This window comes from Meriones unguiculatus, chromosome 15, assembly GCF_030254825.1.
Source record: "Meriones unguiculatus strain TT.TT164.6M chromosome 15, Bangor_MerUng_6.1, whole genome shotgun sequence".
In the NCBI taxonomy this organism is placed as follows: Eukaryota; Metazoa; Chordata; class Mammalia; order Rodentia; family Muridae; genus Meriones; species Meriones unguiculatus.
In genome coordinates, this window is record NC_083362.1 from 10,648,608 (window position 1) to 10,667,800 (window position 19,193).

A 19,193-nucleotide genomic window follows, 5' to 3' on the forward strand; every position below is an offset into this window, starting at 1 on the left:
ATTGTTGTTTTTTGTTTTTGATTTTTGAGACAGGAGGGATAGAAGCAGAAGCCCTATGAATTTCAGTTGTTTTTTTTTTTATAAATACATAATCATGTGTTCATGTGTACAAATGTATGTGTGCATGTGTGTGTGTGTGTGTGTGTGTGTGTGTGTGTGTGTGAAGGCCAGATCGAAATCAAGTGTCTCCTTCAATTAGTCTCCATGATACTTCTGAGATAAGGTCTTTCATGAAGCCTACATTCTCACGATTTGTCCAGCCTAGCATCAGGGCTCTTCCTGTCTCCCGCTCTTCAGCTCCGGATTACAGGACCATGCAGCATTGTACGTGGGGGCAGGAACCCAAGCCAGGTCGTCATGGCAGCACGAAGGCTCTTCACCAACCTTACTGAGCCACCTCTCCTGCCTTTATGATTATAAAATATTAAGATGCATAACCTGTACGCAAGACCACCTGTCCTTCCTGTTCCTAAAACTCTCAAAACCGTTGTTCCTTTGAAAACATACAAACCTACAGCTACCTTTGCTGATTCTTGCATATTGCTAGTTCAGGCATTTTCTCTGGATGTAAACTCAGCTTGGTAATCAATTCTGTTAGCTTCCGCGAGGAAAACCTACCATGTGAGGCGAGGTTCTGGCCAGCCTGCTATGGAGCAGTGTAGTTTCACGTTCTCTTTCTCCCAGACTGTGTGAGAACGAGGTTTAATGATGAACTCGGGAGCATGGAGGAGATGGTCTTCATTTAGCTTTCCATGATATGCTTGGGTCTCTTCTAACTGGAAAAGTAAGCAAGTAAACAACCAAACATTTTCAAAATATGACCAAGTCGAAGTTACTTTTAGTTCTAAAATAACAAGCAGAAGCCAAACCTTTACTTTACTTTGTTTTGTTTTATTTCTGAGACAGGTACTGAGGTAGTCTGGGCTGGCCTCCAACTCACTTTAAGGCCAAGGATGACTTTAAACTTCTGATCTACCTGCCTCTGCATCTTGAGTGCAAGAATTAGAGACAGCCATCACCGTGTCCCACTTCATGGGTCGGTGGGGACTGAACTTCATGGGCTTTATGCATTATGCAAGCAGTATCAACTCACTGCCTTCTCGGAACTAGTTTTACATCGTGATCCTTATTTTTACAGTTAGGTAAAACCATTTCTTTCCTGGTTCTAAAAGTGAGTTTGGTTGTTTTAAACCCTAAGATTGAGCAACAACCCAGTGGTGGGTTTCTAAAATGGCTTCAGAAACTTACTTAAATCTTTCACATCTGAATTTCCACAAAGTTTGACATTCCAAAGCTTGCCTTTATTTGACCTACACATTCTGATGTCTTTTCCCTTTGTTTTCCAACACCCCATAGTTCTGCCCTTGAAGCAAACCTACACACAGCTACACACACGTGCTCACACACAGCTCTTGAAACACATTTCCACTCTTATAAGTAGTCTGACGTTAGCTCTCCTTACTGTTTTCCTCAGTGACAGAGCTTCCGCTTTTTCTCGAATTGCAACGTTCCTCGACTTCTTTTCAAACGTTTCCTCTCGTTGAAGGGTGGATGTGGCCTGTTTAGATACCGTGGAGTGCTTGGATGCTGTAGATAGCTTGGAGGCTGCGGACTGAGTGGAGGCTGTGGACATCACGGAGGCTGCGGACTGAGTGGAGGCTGTGGACAGCTTGGAGGCTGCGATTGCTTCCTCACTCGCAAGAAGAGTCCTCTGAGCTATGTAAGCAGCAGCTTCTTTAATTCTCTCTTCTTCTGTGTCTCTGATTCCCCCAATGTGCACTTGGCTGAAACAGCAGAGCAGAGCATAGAAACAGCGCCGTAATGACAAGCTACCTAGTTTCACTCACCTCAGGCAGACACTGCCCATGCCCGAAGAAAACCCTGGTGTGAGGCTGGAGAGACGGCTCAGCAGCTCAGAACGCCTGCAGAGGACCCTGGTTCAGTGACCAGCTTTCACATGTTGGCTTACAACCATCTGTACCTCCAATCCCAGGGATCCACTGCCATCTTCTGAGCCCCATGAGCACTGCATGAAGGCAGTACACACACACACACACACACACACACACACAAGCAAAATGATCATACACAGACAACAATATAGACTTTTCTATAACAAAGTCTAACTTTTGTTATAGAAGGAAATGTCTTCCTCTAACATTAAGAATGACGAGAGCAATGATTCCTATCATGGGTCTGGTGTTTTTGCCATAGTGTATTTCATCCCATCCAAATAAAATCCCTAAGGTAACCTGTCACCCCTATTTTACACATATGGTAACAAGGCTTAAAGAAATCCACCCAAGGAGTCTCACTGGTCAACAAAAGATTTTTTCTCCAGAAGAGATGACACTGTACAATGAAACAGAGATGAACAGCCCAAGATCTGATTCGCGACTGTGTGGGCTCTGAATTGTGCACAGCCCAGAGTTGCTGTGTGTATGAATATGTCCTAATGCCACACAAGACTCCGGTGCAGAGCTGGTTTCTTTAGTCCCCCAACATTTTATAGTTGTGTTTTTAAACTTACATAATTTTTAAAAATAATTATCAGTATATACTAATCCTGCAAGGTAACAAGCTTTGTTGTTGACCCTCTAGGCATACAAAGATGATCGTATTCATACCTCTAGTGCCATTTCCTGTCCTCCTCCCTCTGTCCTTCCTGTTTACTTTGCACTTTATACCCTTTAAATCTTTAACTTTATATGTATTGACTATAAACAGTATTTAACCCCTCACATCTAAAGCTTTATTTCCCATGTCAACAGGCCAGAAAAACAGCATTGTGTCCGAGTCATTCTCTTTCGTCATGTATTCTATGTAGGACAAAAACAGTTGAAAATGAAATCCCTTGATTCCCACAAGCCCATCTTTCTCCGTGTAGGTTCCAAGCTCCTTAAACCAATACACAGTGAGTCCTCACTAAACGTTAGCTGCTGCTGCCTCCTCACTTACAATAACTGCACACAGGAAGAGAAAGCACACACACCGTCCAGAGTAAATAGGAACCATGTAGTCGCCCGGCAGGCTTCCCGTCTCCTCCAGAAGGCTCCGCTTGGCTCTCTTTGTCTGGGGGCTCAACTTGGACGAATAATCCTCCAGTAGCAGACTGGAATCTGCGAGTCTGAAATAAGATTCCTAACATTAGACAGAACACAAAGCTCACTGAAGATATTCCAAGGGTTGACAGAGCAGGCAGGGGCTGGGGTCATAACATAGGTCTCTGACATTGTTATCTTTTCCCCTCAGAAATGAATTGGAGTTAGAAAGTTTACAGATACTAAGGGGGAAAAAACAGTAATAGTGATTTTGTGGCTTTTTTCCTTCTAAAATTTCAAGGAAAAAGGGAGACGTTGATATTTTCCAATAGCCTTTGTGGTTAAGCTACTGTTTGAAATTTAGGCAGTCTACATGAATGTGTTTCTTTCCTTCACTTTGCAGTGTTGGGAATCACACCCCAGGCCTCGAGCGTGTACACAAACATACGAATGGTTCTGATGCATTGTGTCCTCAAGTCCTCTTAGAACAGAATGGGAAATGGATAATTCTCCACACGGGGACCCCGGGCCCCTCTGCCGTAGAACCTGAGGTGCTCACTGTGAGGGCTTTCCATGCTTACCGCAGGCAGATTCCAGCAGCTGAAGAAGCCCTGAACTCATCAAACATGTTTCTGTGACATGGACATTTGGTGTTGAGTGACACAGGGGACCAGCTCTATTTGACCACACACTGAGGCAAGTGTGTGCGAGGGGACACATCGCCACCTGCAGCTCTAGGTCAGGAGGTCTGATGCCCTCTGGCCTCTGAGAGCACCTGTGTGTGCACAGCGCACATAGACTTGTGCGGGCACACACAAGGCCTGAATCATCTTTTCAACATTTAGAAAAGCAAAGAGAATCGCCTATGTAAAAAGTAGAACACAGGTGGGCCAAAGATACACACAGTGTAAAACGGGTAACACGAGAAACTACGTAGCGCTGCACAAATCAATATGGGTCAAGGATTTCCGGGGGGCACAGGGGCCCAGTTTCTGAGTAGACATCGAGCACAAACCTGAAGCAGTGTGTGTGTGTGTGTGTGTGTGTGTGTGTGTGTTGTCTGTTAACTGTGCGTGCAGGGTGGGCTACTACCATCGATCTGGTGTGATCGCATGGATGTGGTACACACCCCTCCCTTACCCTGCTACCCGAGGTGATAGCCAGCTCTTTTCTGTGGAACAGTTCTAAAGCTAAAGGTTAGAGCCGCGAAGTTGAGCTTGTGGGTTGTTTACCAATTGGAAGCCAGAGTGAAATTTGTCCCTGGCTGGCTCGTTCCAGTGAAAGGACTGCATTTTACACCCCAGGCCATAAAGGGCAGCCTGTGCTTACGCAGGGCTAAGTTTAAAGTGGTATTTTCCTGTACCCCTTTACTCCAAAGTAAGCCGGGGGGCAGATGGACTGCTGCCTTCCTTACTTTGAGAACAGTGGAATTTTTCTCATGCTGCTCCTATTTTTTTCATTATTGTTTTTATAATCAAATTTTTGCAAGCTCATTTTTCAATGTTTATTTGCAACAGAAGTTATGATACCTCTTGTTTTCGTTTGCAACAAATAATGAACTTATTACATGGGACATACCCCAACTGGGATTATCTTATTCTCACAGGTAACTAATAACAGCTGAGGTTTAATACTTAAATTAGATGCTACAGAATTGTGGCAAAAGCATTAGTTTCCATTTAATATTTTTTTCTTGAAAAATACTTTATAAAAAGTCCTATGTTGCTATTTATTATATAACATATAGGAAATACAAGATTGCTATATTTCTTTCTTTTCTAAAGCTTATTCAAGTTATTGTTTCTTTCTTTCTTTTTTTTTTAAATATGAGACAAGGTCTCACTATGTATCCTTGGCTGTCCTGGAACTCACTATGTACTAGTCTAGCCTCGAACTCACAGAGATCCACCTGCCTCTGCATCCTGAGTGCTGGCATAAAGGCATGTGCTACCACAACCAAATAAGGTATTATGTGTGAAGTAGACGCTAAATAACCATTTGAATAGATGATTTAGTAATGCCAAGTTATTTACCGACTAACTGGCTAAGAGCTATAAAGCTCAGGCTAGCCCAGGCTCATGGTGGGCCTCCTAATTCTTCCTCCCAAATACTGATATTACAGGACCATGCAACAATGGTCAGCTTCCCAATTATTTCCTGAAGCTAGAAAACAAAACTGAATCAGGAACACAACGCTTTGAAGAGCCATGTAATAATCAGTGCGGTTATTTTAAAAGAATGGCAGTTTATTTTGTTGTGATGCACAAAACCAAAGTCTAGCATTTTATACTATCGGATCTTAACCTGGAGAGTGACTGTAGGAGAGTTCAGCAAAGTATGTAGACCTTAAGTTTATTGACCCTAAAAGCCTAAATATGGATTTGTTGATTTCTTGGGATGCTAGCTGTATCTACATTTTGGTAATGATCCTTGTGTAATTGCTCAGTTTCTGAGCAGACAGTGAAGCTGACATATAGAGAGCTGCGCGGGTATTTGGCCTATTAAAGTTGTGCTGATTGTTCTTTATGTACTAACTCAGACTGTGGCACTTTCTGGGTTCCTGTATTTAATCAATCAAATCAACCACATTAAACGTGTGCCCATGCATCTGTCTGTGGCTATGTCCAGGTTTATCTTTTTGCACATGGCTATTATTATGTGATGTGCTGTGTTAAAAAGTCTACATTCAGTAGGTTTTAAACAAATCTCTTGGCGTGTATACTCTCCCATCTACGGCTAGTGGTACCAAGGAGAAGGGATGGAGTGAAAGACCAGAAATCAGTCTCTGGAAATATTCTAGGAACCCAGAAACAGGCTAATACATGCATCTAATTAAAATATTGAAAGGCTACAGGTGCAGCCTTCACACACAGAATGCTGGCACACACCTGTACTCTTAGCAGTTGGGAGGCAGAGACAGGTGGGTTACCACAGGTAGGAGGTCAGCCTGGTCTACATAGTGTGCTCTGAGACAGTGAAGGCTACAGAGTCAACAAATAACCAAAAAGTATGCTCTCTCACTTGGACTATGCCAGAATAATACAGGAAAGGCAAAGTGAAAAGTATTTCTACAATCCCAGAGCTAGACAGTATCTCAATGATGCTTATTTAATAGTCGCTTCTTTTTTCGGGTGTAGGAACCAAAGCCTAGAGTCTTTCTTACATGTTCCTGCAGCAAGCTGGTGGTGGAACAGGGCTTTGTGCTTTTTTGACAGTATACTTTATCAAAAAATATTCACATATACTTATTTATTCCTAAATTCTCTGTATACATACCTACACATGAAACACTGAATTATTATGGAAATTTTAAGGACAAACTTCAATTTAAGAGAGAAAAAGAAGAGGCGCTGTCTCTCCCTTAACCTTTCTAACTTGCAGACCTGCCCCCTGTAGAGACAGTAATGCAATGCCACATTGCCTGCAATGACTCTGATATTGATTTCTGCTGTTGATCACAGCTTGGGGTTATAAAATCAACACAGGCCAGATAAATATGCAATAATCGTTAAAGTTAACATAATTTAGAGTAGAGCCACTTAAAATTGTGTCTGTAGCCATCAGGTGACTCATGGAAATAGTGTGGGGCTATCTTTGCTGCCTTTGTCTCAGATTCGTGCCGTCCATTCTTCCGTGCTCAAGGCTGCACTGCATTGCCGGCTTCTCTGTTGTCTTTTCCATGAACAGCGATCCTAGTTACTTTTGGCTCCTCAGTATCGATACTTGAAGTTCAATAAATGCTTGCTAGCTGGTGTAGAATCGGGAGTCCTACTCCTGTGATCATATCCTGACTGAGTTTTAAGAGATGGAAGAGCTATTTAAAAAGAGCATACAGGCACCTGGGAGATGGCTCTGCTGGAAAGGGCTTGCCATGCCGGCATGAGGACCTGTGTATAATCCCCCAAATCCATGTTAAAAAGCTAAGTGCAATGATGTGTATTTATGATCCCAGTCCTTGGGAGGAAGAGACAGGAGGACTGCTAAGGCTCACTGGCCAGCCAACCCAAACTACTTGGCAAGCTCTAGGCCAATGAGACACCGTGTCTCAAAACACAAGGTGAAGAGAACCTGAGAAAAACATCTGGCCTCAACTTGTGCCATCCCAACACACACACACACACACACACACACACACACACACACACACACCAATGCAGAGGCAGTATTCCCAGCACTGAGGTTGTCGTTCACCAAGTCCTCTGTCCAAAAGAAAATGATAAAACACAACAAACCAAGACTCAGCTCTGAAGCCAGTCAATGGGCACATTACATGGAAAAGATTTCTTCATTAAAAAATAATTTAATGCATACAGTTATTTATTGCACTGTGTGGAGGTGAGACTATAATTTATGTGAAGGCTGAAGCAGGGGGACCACAGGTTTAACACCTGCCTCAGCAACTTATTGACCCCGTCTCAAAATAAAAGGCAAAATGAAAGAAGGCTAGGGGATACAGCTTGGAGGTAGGAGGCTCCCCTACAATGAAAGTTCCCCAGACTCTGAAATACCTAAATACATACAAACCGTGCTAAGTAGATTAAAAGAAGCACAGCAAAGGGGTGGCATAAAGATTAGGAGAAGAAACAATGAGCTAGGAAACAAAACAGAGTAGACCACGTCTATGAGGACCCCCCCAAGAAAACGCTAAAAAAACTTGCTATAGTAATCATGAAAGGAAGGAAAGAAGTTACTAAAAGCAAGAGTGAAGGCAGAAACATCTTAACTACAGAGCTAAGGAGACGAGTAGGACAGTTGGGCAGATGCGCCTACACTACACAGCTGAGAGGTAATGGAAAAATGCCTACAAAGACCAAGATGACCAAGACCGTCTCAAGAAGAAACGCAAAACTCTGAATGACCAAAGCCAAGAAACTGAATTGATTATCCAAAACATTCTCACAAGGAAACACAGGTCAATTCTACTGATAAATTCTATCAAACATTTTAAGAAGAGATGATAATGAATATAATAAAATAACACTGTCCAATTCATCCTGTAAAGTTTGTGTTTTCTGATCATCGCCCAGATTTGGCATTAGCCCAGTATTCTTTTTATGAACACAGATGTACAAACAAGCTCACAAAGCATTAAATAAAGAAAAACAACAACAAAAACTGAATCTGTGCAGTGTAACCAAACTATTCTTACAGAGGACTCAGGTTCAATTCCTAGCCCCAACATGGTAGCTCATGACAATCTGTAACTCCAGTCCCTGGATATCAGACATGTTTTTCTGGCTTCTCTGGGTACCAGGCATGCACAGGGTACACATAAAAAAGAACAGTCACACATGTATACACATAAGTTTAAAAAATAAAAACCTAAATCTAATAGGTGCCAGGCGTGGTGGTATATGCTTGTAATCCCAATACCTAAGAGGCAGAGGCAGGAGGATCTCTATGAGTTGAAAGCCTGGTCTAGTGAGCTCCAGGTCAGCCAAGGCAACATAGTGAGACCCTGTCTCCAAAACAAACAAACAAACAGACAAACAAACAAACAAAGAGGATGTTTGCTCCAACCCCAGTCCTTAAAACTAGTATAATAGGATATAAGTGAAGGTAATTCCTTGTCATTCAAAGTTGATTTACTTTAATAGAATAAAAGCAAAACTCACTTCATCATCCCAAATAAGTGTAAAAGAGGAAATTTAACAAAATTTAGTGTTTGTTTATGTTTTTAAAAATATCTCTCAACAGGGGCTGGAGAGATGGTTCAGTGGTTAAGAACACTTGCTATTTTTGTTTGTGTGTTTGTTTCTCTGTGTAGCCCTGGTGGTCCTGAACTCACTTTGTAGACCAGGCTGGCATTGAACTCAGAGAAATCTGCTTGCCTCTGTCTCCCAGAGTGCTGGTATTAAAGGTGTGAGCCACCATCTCCCTGCTCACTTGCAAGGTTCAGTTCCAGCACTCAACATGGCAGCTAGCAATGTCTTTTAACTCCCTTTCCAGGGGATCTTTTGTCCTTCACAGGCTCCTGCATGCATAATACGAACATTTATACATGTATGTGTGCATGTATACATATATATATATGTTTAAGCACACATAACAAGTAAATATTTTCAGGAATCTCTCAACAAAATGGAACAAGAAAGGAACTTCTTCAACCTAATAAAAAAATCTGTGGCTTTGTCTATACCTAAAATCTACAACTATATCATACCTAGTGCTTTGCTCTTCCTTCCACCTTTACTTGGGTTCCAGGGACTGAACTCAGGTTTGTGGGCTTGCTTGCAACAGGGAGCAGCTTTATCCAGCCCTTGCTGGTCCTCTCTAGCTCTTCTTCCCACCTGCTCCCAGGAAACACAGTTTCTTTGTTTAGCCCTGGTTGTCCTAGCACTCACTCTCTGGACCAGGCTGGCCTTGAACTCCGCCTGCTTCTGCCTTCTATGGCAGAATTAAAGACTACACCCAGCAGGGTCCATTCTAATGCAGGAATGGGAGGCCTTGCTCTGCTCCTTGTTTTCTAGGCAGACAATAACAGAATGGAGAAATACACCTTGTTGTGTCTAAGGCTGAATTTTTCCATCGCTGTACGAGTCACATTGACACATCCCAACTCACAGTGTAGACTGTCTTGTAGTTGACTAAATGTGACATCAAATTTACTTCCTCATCCCCAGAGAGCTCTGGGAAAAGGTCAAGCCTGTTGAAACAGTTCCCCCAGGCTTCCCTAGTCTCTGGCAGCAGGAAGGTGCTGACAGCAGACCTAACAGTTTACCCCAGGCTCGGAGACTGAACTCAAGTCAACAGTCTGGGAAAAAGCACACTTACACTGCCCAACCCTCTTCTGGTATTTATGTACCAACAGAATGACATCATATTTCTTCCTGTATAGTTGAGGATCAGAGGGAAATGGAACAGAAGCAGAAATGCTAGAGTTATAGAACGTGGGCTGGGGACGCGGCTCAGTCTGTAAAGTGCTTGCTATGAAAGCATGGGCATGCCAGTTTGGTTCCCAACACCTGTGTAAAAAGCCGAACATGGTAACGTGGGACACACCTGTAATTTCAGCACTGGGAGACGGAGCCGGGAGGAGCCCAGAGTCTTGCTTTCCAGCTAATCTAGCTGAATTCTAAAGATTCTGGGTCAGAGGGAGGACTTGTCTCAAAAATGTACACAGTGATGGAGGAGGGCAGCTGACATTGACCTCTGGCCACCATACATGCACGCACACGCGCACACACAGAGCCATTGCACTCTTCCTTGATAACACTTATTGTTGTCACCAGTCTTGCCATTCTGACAGGTTTTGTGCTGTTTCGGGGGCTTTTTTTTCTCCTCAGTGTAACCATGAGTTAAAGGCGTTTGGTGCTTAACAACAAAGCCAGTAACCAATCTGCGCTACAGCCACACTGACTCCAAGCAAGACTCACTAAGGTCAGCCAAGCCCTGAGCACATTTAAATCTGCACACTTTCCACCTTAACACTGAACATCTAAGCACAAAGTGGAGGCTAAAAATAGACCTAGCCTGGTGCTCACATCCACTGCAGAGGGCTGCATCTCCAACGCAAGGGGCCTCTATCAGCAACACTGTCCACAAGCCAAAGAAACATCTCAGTTAGCCGGAAAAATCCTTCCATTTCGAATGAACTTAAAAACAACCTGAAAACATGATAAGGACACTAACTCTACTAATGCTTCTAAAGAAGAAAGACTGAGCTGCCTCCACAGTTAGGCTTCTTTCTCTCTACACGGCACGATACAAAGAAAAGAAGGTGATACTGGATCTTCTCCCAACATGCACTGTTCCTAGATCATCCTGTTCTCACCAAGGATCTTGAACTGAATCTTGCTGGAACAGGAGCAAGTCACTGACGAATACCAACCTACATACACAGTATGGACAACGTATGATGTGGGACATGGAGAAATGATTACAGTTTGTTTCCTATATAACGTCTGTCTAAGGCTACCTGGCAAGATCCCCACTCCCTTCAAAAAAGGCAGTCTAATTATTAATATTTGAGATGATATATTAAATTACAAATAAATGAGATACTGCACAGAGACTAAATAAAACATGTAAAATTAAAGTGGTTTGAACATAAAGTTTACAATGGATCTAAAGAAAGAAAAATATTTTAACATATAAATGTAGAGTATTCTATCAATTCTTCCATGTTGGAAAAACGAAATAAATATACAAGGAATTAGCTGACAACTTCACGATCATAAAAATAACATCTTATGTAGACACAGTGCAGTCAGTCCAGGTAAGCGGATATTTAACATCTAATCCTGCTCACTGCAAGACAGCTGCTTTCCGAAATGAAGTTCTTGAATAAGGCTACGGAACATTCTTCAAGAGACCAAACTGATGCTGACACACACGCGCGCACGCGCGCACACACACACACACACACACACACACACACACACAGGGTGCTAATTCCTCCCAACTTTCCTTTGGAAGGCAATTCATTTGAAGTAAGTGCTAAAAGAAAATAGATTCTCCCCAGTGACAATATTTCCATTTTTACAGCCAACACGAGAACCTTATGAATATCCCGTGGCAGAATATGACCTGAGACCTATGAAAGCGAGATTGCAAAGTGATCCTGTTCTAAGTGGAATTGCAAAGCGTTGCCATCGTACATTCCAGGTAAACCCCAGCGGCCTCTGGCTCTGTCACGGAACCTGCCAGAAGCAGCCTCGAGGTCATTGTCACCGACAACCTGACAGCTGTAGGTCGAGGGTTTAGGAATCTGCCTTCTCCACAGCGACTCACAGGAACATTGTTTCCCCAGTAACCTTTCGTATGCCCAGAGAGAGATACTTTTCCAGTTGCCTTGACTATACATTTTGTACCTGAAATTTGAAAGACATAAAATACTACCTTTATTATTTAAATATTTTATTCTTAAGAGTGGTAAAATAAAAATTGCCTCAAACTGAGGAAACAAAAATCTACCAAGCACAGCAGGCTAGATAAGCAAACACAGCTAAGCCAGCTGTAGGATTACGGGACCTCTTCCAGGGAAGCTTCCATTGCACCATGTCAGAGCAGCCACCGCTGAGTGATTGAAGACTTACTCTAACACTTCTTTTTTTATAGCCAAAATAATCATTATTTTCTATTTAGAACTACACTGAGACCTTCTGAGTGAGGTTCTTGCTAAGGGTAGAGGAAACACAGAACGGGCAGGAGAGGAAGGTAGTTACAAATACCAGCGAAGATCCCATGACCAGTTGCAGAAACAAAGAATACAATTGACATGAGTGTTTCTGTCATATTTGTTAAGAAAGTGTTTGTACATATATTTGTGTTTTCTTTCCTCAGTTTTTTTTTTAAATCAGGTAATGATAAATGCATCAGTACAACATCAATTAAGAGAAAATTAGTGGTTATCATATTTAGGTTTGAGACATTAAAAGAATGTCCCTCAAGGTACATTTTCACCTATTCTAAACTTTATAAAGCATTTGCAGTTGTTCAAAAGATAGTCATACCAGGTTAAGCACAATTGTGACCTGGTTGACTATATAATGCACTTACAATGGTATGCGATATAGTTGCATCATGCTAGGTGTAATTGTGTTTTCATTTGGAAATTAAGCATGACGTAAGGGGATAAGATTGTGTGTCAAGTCGACAAAGGGTGGGTGGATTTGTGGTGGCTATTCTTGGTTGTCAACTTCACTACATCTGGAATTAACTAAAACCCAAGTGGCTGGGTGCATCTGTGAGGAATTTTTTTCTTAATTAAATCACTGAGGTGGGAAGATCCACTTCTAATCCAGATCTTCTGACGTGGGAAGATCTGTAACTGGACTCTGCTACTTCGTGGGTTCTTTCTCCCACCCTTCTCCACCCGTTTTCTTCCACCTTTCAACCCCCTAACGCTAGATAGGAGAGGGAAAAAAGGGTGGAGAAAAAAGGAAAGAGATCTCTGAATAAAGTCAGGGTTGGGAAAGGGGGTGATATTATTGTTAGACTACTTCCTGACGATTAGTGGTATTGAGTTCCTTGAGATAAGTTTGACCTTCACTATCAGGATATCGAATTTCATTTTCTTATTGTTCCTTTTTTGTGCACCACTACTTAACAAACCATGGCCAGCTGCAACCAACAGCAACCAACAACCCACCCCATCTCTTGGGTCCCCAGCATTTAAATACCCTCTGAAAAGTCCCCAGAATTCCACACATCACACAATCAAAGCTGGCAAAACCACGCCCCTGCTAGAGCATGAGGCAAATCATAGTCAGCTGCTGCAAAGCGGCCCCATCTCCCCACACCTGGGATTAAAACAAAAGCATCTTCCTATATTATTTCTGTGTTATAAAAAGAAACCAAAATTCCAAATTTGTCACTAGGAAGATCCACTTTTAATCTGGGCCACATCTTCTGCTAGCAGCCTGCATAAAGGATGTGGAAGAAGGAAGCCTTTGCTCTTTGCCTGCTGGCTCTCACTATCACTGGCAAGTCCGTTCTTACACTTGCATTAGAGCCTACTTCATCTGGGTGTATGTTGAAAATCAGCTAAGACCTCCAACCTTGTGGACTGAACAACTACTGGATTCTTGGACCTTCCATTGACAGACAGCCATCATTAGACTAGCTAAACCTAAAAGCCACTCTAATAAATCTCATAGCTATCTGCCTAGGTATGTATGTGTAAATAAGTGTGTATGTGTCCGAGTACATGTGCCTGTGTTGTGGGGGGACATTCCATCAGTTCTGTTCTAGGGAACCCTGACTAATACATGCTTTGGTACTGATACAGCTGGAGTGTCTTGGAGCTGCCGCCTTGGCTTTAGCAGTCACGGCTCCCCTCAGGCTCTGCTCCCAACACTCATCTCATGGCTTACAACAACTACCTGAAACCATCTAGTGTTTGGGGGGCTCTAACACTCTCTTCCGGGCTCTGCGGGCACCTGCGTGCTAGGGTACATATATACTCATGCAGACACACACACGTACACTTACATGAGTAGCTCTGAAAAGAAGGCAACTTCCCACTGTTACTTGTAAGACCTCTGTCAGAAAAGCAACCCTGACCCCCACCCCAGCAAACAGATCCAAATGGAAAATTTCTAGATATAATAGTTCACATTTATGTTAACTTTACTGTTTCTGAGGAAATGAGAGTATGTTTGCTCTGCAGAACAGATCTTCATCTGTGCTTTGCTCTTTCTAGCATCCTGACATAGTTTTCTTGTTTAAGAGCATGGGCCTCCTCCTTGTGTTTGGTCAATCATCTAATTCGGCACAGCCTATACTCATTCCTAGGCTCACTGAGAGAATGCTGTGCTTTTGTATAAAATCTTCAGGTAAAGAAATTTGTTGCTTGAATGATGGCTTAGAATTTTGAGCACTGGTTTTCAGACATTGAAAGATTCCAGTGCTCCTCTGCCGTAGTTTAGTTCCCTGGGACCTGTGAATTTTAAATTCTGTATTGGCTTTTAATCTAAGCAGAAACATTTCGAGAGCCAGGAAATCTGCTGGGTGTCAAAATGTTTTCTGGCTCTGCTGCTGCCAGAGTAACCAAAACTTCCTGCTTCTAGAATTATCACCAGGGCGGATGATGCGAACAAGACTCTCCAGTGAGACCGGGAAGCTCTGCAAATTTCAAACAGACCATAGCGGGGAAAGGTAAGGCACAGGGCCCGGGTCTCCCTCCACGCTTGGTCTGACAGGGTGGATGTGTTTAAGAAGACAGGAAAGACTATCATTCAGATATGTAACCCAGGGTCGGAGGGCTGCCCCTGACTTACCCGTGGGAATAGCCATAATCATAGGCCGAGGCCGTCTTCCGGCTGACTTCAGACCCTTGAGAATACTGGGCCGCTCCAAGACTGTAGGCCTGCGTGGCCTGCCGCTGGTAGGAGGCGGCGGACTCTTGAGTAAGGGCCTGGGACTCCTGGCGGTGTGCTGTAGAGGACCGGCTGCTGTAGGCGGTGGAGCCGTGGGTGTAGACGGCAGAGCGCTTCTTCTGCTGTTGGTAGTGGCTCATGGTGCTGTGAAGGTCCTTGTTCCGGTAACTGAGGTCATAGTGCTGGTGGGACTTCTGATAAAAAGGCAGAGACATCGTGTGCCCTAGAGTGGAGGGAGGCGACCTGCAAGAAAACCATTCCTTACTGAACCATCCCGGAGAACAATTCCTGCCAACCAATGCGTAAGCATGCACACTGCAATCGTCCTGAGACGTGAAGGGGAAGGATGTGCGTTCAGCTTTCTGGGTACTCACCAGTGCCCCCCTCGGGGGCTCACACAGCCACCCCTCCCACTATGCAGTCTGCTCTTTCTTGTCTAGAACAGATGAGCAGATTTTCCTCGTGGCTATTGTGCTTTTCTCCTAAACACTCTGTTACTCCTATTTCTAATATCCTTGGCCTTCTATTCTGATGCATGCTTCATTTAGGAGAATGTGGAATTATGGGAAATAATGTGGTATTCATTTAAAAAATAATGAGCACTTGCTGTGAGCCAGAAGTTATTCCAGCATGAGTACTGGTAAGAAAAACAAAACAGAAAACAAAAATCCTACTCCACCTGTCCAATACAGGGTTGAGCATTCTGTAGGAGATCAGCAGGAGCCAGAATCAGTAGTTGTGGATTATACTGTAATTAATAGGTGCAATTAATAACTGCAATTAATAGGTGTGAAGTGTATTAGAATGCACCGTGGGCCATAGGGTAAAGTAAGAGATGGGATGCAAGTTAAAGTACCCTCATCAGAGACTGCTTCAAAGAGACAGCTGAACAAAAGGCTGTCTGGAGAGAGTGCCCCAGACGGAGGGTCCGTGCAGAAGCAGCGAGGGAGAGCAAGCAGCGAGGAGGAGCAAATGGATCCGTCTCCACACAGAACTGAGGACAGTGCCCTCTGACAGAGTGACCACCCTGTGGAGGACAGTATGTGTACACACGAGAGCGACCACCATGTGGAAGCCCTGGAGAAGTGGGCCATCTACAAGCCATCAGAAGCTCATCATTGTTTTACCTTTATTACTATTTTATGTGTCTTGATGCTCTGTCTGCATGTTATGTTTGTGCACCATGTATGTGCCTGGCCCCCGTGGTGAACAGAAGACGGTGTTGAAGTGACAAATGGCAGTGAGCTGCTATGTAGGTGTAGGGAATTGGACCTGGGTCCTCTAAATGAGCAACTTTATCTTAAAAAAAAAAAAAAATCCAAATCTAACAACACTTGACCTTGGATTTCTAGGCTCCAGGCTGTAAGGAAATACATTCCCTGTGGGTCAAACTATTAGTCCTTGACCTCGGTTCTCCTGGCTCTCCCAGAGAAACACAGAGGTCACTTCCACAGTCCAGGCTAATGAAAGCAGTGGCAGCAGCAGGACTGGAAGAAGGGCTCCACCTCTGCAGATGGTTTGAAGTTGTAACCCATGGCATTCACTGGGCGTTCTCCATTAGAGCAGGAAGGGAAAAAAAATGTTGCCAAGGTTTTTGGCCTGACTAACTAGAAGACTGAGGTTGCCATTATCTGAGATGAGGAAGAAAAGAAAACACCATCTTGGGACAGAAAAAAAAAGACAAGAACCTGGTCTGAGATGTTCTCCATTTGAGGTACCTGCTACACCCTGCAGCTGAGGTTTTATGTGGGAAGGCAGGGGTGTGGCTTTAAAGTACAAGGTACTAGTATAGGATGAATATCTAAATCTTGGAGTCAGCAGCATGTAGGTGAAACTGGAACCCAAGAAGATTGGTGGGATTGTGAAACACACCTATAATCCCAGCACTCTGGGAACAGAGACAGGTGAATCTCCGTGAGTCTGAGGCAAACCTGGTTTATGCAAGTTTAGATCAACTAAGACTGCACAGTGATGCCCGTCCTCAGGTGGGGAGACAGATGACAGTGACAACAAACAGAAAAGCCCTGAAACTAAACCTTGGGGACTGGCAATGTTTATGCATACAAAATCTTGCAAACACTTCAAAACAGCAACTTCCAAACCAGAAAGAGTATATTCTATATAAAAATATGGAGATTTCCAGTCACACTATGTGAAGAAGAAAGGGTCAGGCCTCAGTGTGGCAGCTGGCAGTGTGAGCTTGAGCTTCCTATCTGTCTAGCTATCAATTAATTAATTTTGTGTGTGTGTGGTGGTGGGGTTGCATGGGTGTCAGCATGTACATGGAGGTCAGAGGACAAGTCAGCATCGGCTCTGGGGATCAGGCTGAGTGAGAAGTGCCTTTACTCTCTGAGCCCCCACATTTACTTTTGTAAATACTGTGTTCACAAAAAACAAAAAACAAACAACAAAACAAAACAAAAAAATCAAACCACTGTCAATCACATGGCAAACAAAGGTAAGTCATAATTTTATAGACACCTCCTTCTAGGTTTCCAAAAATTACTTTTCTTTTCAAAACTATGAAGAAAGTTGTTTTCAAGTAAAGTTTTTTTTCTAACCTTGATTTGCTTAAAGGTCCTAAGTGAGGAGTGAATCTTTTTTAATTTTTGTCATACTTAAAACTAAATTTTATTTAAGCCATTTAAAAAGTGAACATGTCCTCTCTAAAGAAGAAAATCCAGCAAACTCTGTTCCAGAAATAGGTATCTAGGTCCCATGGAAAACACCAGTCTGCATGGCGTTTCCTAGCAAGCAACCATTTCAACCCTTAAATAGATTGCTTTTTCTGTTACTAAATATGCAGAATTATACTTAATGAATAAGGACTAGGTAATGTTTATAGTATAAAAGGGTTAGGATACATTAGTCTAGGATGGTATTAGAATTCGTGATGCATCAGATAAGTTTCTGTGATGATGCCATCAGAGTGACTTAAAAGTAAAAAGATCTTTCATTTAAACATCACTACCCAGATGGTTCAATGCTATCGTTCCCACAAAACAAATTTTCTAAATGTCTTGTCCCAATTCTGTTTTCCACTGTTTGTCATCTGCCCCGGTTATCTTTCTTTTATTAATACCTATGATTTAGTACACAGGGGTCATGTGTTACCAGTCACCAGTCACCAGTGCTGACTGGTGAATAACCATACTCTTTCCTTAAGTGAGCCAGGCTCAGTGCAACACACAACAGCCAGAATTGATTACAAATAAAGGTGGTTTTGTTGTCTTCTGTGCCTCTGAAACCTAGATTTTCTTCCTAGAAATAATTTGGGAGGTTAGGAAGAAAGACTAACTCCATGACTGTAATCTTGCTGTAATGCTCTAATGCTGGCAGCAGAGGCCGAAAGCTGATGAAAATTACTTACAGAAGGGAATAGTTTCAGGGCTACATGCCCAGTGTGCCACCTCACTATTACCCAGCCTCTCTCAAGTCAGAAATATCCCAACACACACAGGAGTTCACCCCCTCTCTCTCTCTCTTCCTCTCTCTCTCGCTCTCTGAGCAAAGTCACTGAATCATGAACTAAGGGAGATCTGCAGGCATGCAGAAAAGGGAAAACTCTTCATGACTCCTGTCCCTCATCCAGTCCAGATTTCAACCAAAGTACTGAATTGTGACTTGGGAGAGTCCTTGAGTTGAATCTGAGACAAATATGATCTTATAGTTCTAGGAATAGCAGCTTAATTTCCAAAAGAATATAGTGGCGTGACAAAATTGCCACCAGCCCAGGCAGGCACCCTGCTGCTCTGCTTTCCTTTCCAAGAGTGTCCTCTGTTATTCCCTGCTGAGCTGTGAAGACCAGACATAAACTACCGAGCACATTTGCGGCCTCTGTGTCACACTTACCAGTTTCTGGGGCAGGGATGCCAGAGGGACGTTCCACTGCTGCCGCCGAGGAGCAGGAGGAGAGAATGAAGACCCACCGGAGGCCGAATCCAAGAGAGGAGTTAAGAGGCAGGGCTAGAGGCAGGATTGTGGGTGCCAGTTCAAAAATAATGCATGTGGTCAGGCAGCAGAATGTCAGGGCCCCACAGCCAGCCTTTTATGGCCAAGAGGGCAGATAAATATAGCAGCACTCCGGGAGGAGTCCCAAGCCCAGAGCAGAGGAGCAGAGCAGGAAGCAGCATGGGTAGCAGCATTAAGTTGATGGCTCAGTGAGTGTGGCCTGACGAAGCCAGACAGAGGACTTAAATAGAGGGCTATATGGGCTGTGTCCAGAGTAACCTTATTGCTTTATATTTAAACTAGCAATGCGACAAGTGGCTTGTGTCTAGAGCTGAAAACAGGTGTAGGAATCCGATCCTCAAAATGGACCTCATGGAAT

General features: G+C 43.3%; 1 protein-coding gene across 1 annotated transcript in view; it reads right to left on the minus strand.

Annotated features, from left to right (window-relative positions):
• Myom1 (myomesin 1) overlaps positions 1 to 18,944 on the minus strand; it is a 98,885-nt gene extending 79,941 nt beyond the window's left edge. Inside the window, exons 1-5 of the mRNA XM_060368156.1 lie at positions 18,716 to 18,944; positions 14,765 to 15,106; positions 2,993 to 3,127; positions 1,463 to 1,784; positions 619 to 776 (exon numbers count right to left, since the gene is read on the minus strand). Of these exons, the coding sequence (XP_060224139.1) occupies positions 619 to 776; positions 1,463 to 1,784; positions 2,993 to 3,127; positions 14,765 to 15,078 (929 nt within the window). The 5' untranslated portion in view covers positions 15,079 to 15,106; positions 18,716 to 18,944. The remainder of the gene's footprint in view (positions 1 to 618; positions 777 to 1,462; positions 1,785 to 2,992; positions 3,128 to 14,764; positions 15,107 to 18,715) is intronic.
• Between the last annotated feature and the right edge of the window lie 249 nt (positions 18,945 to 19,193).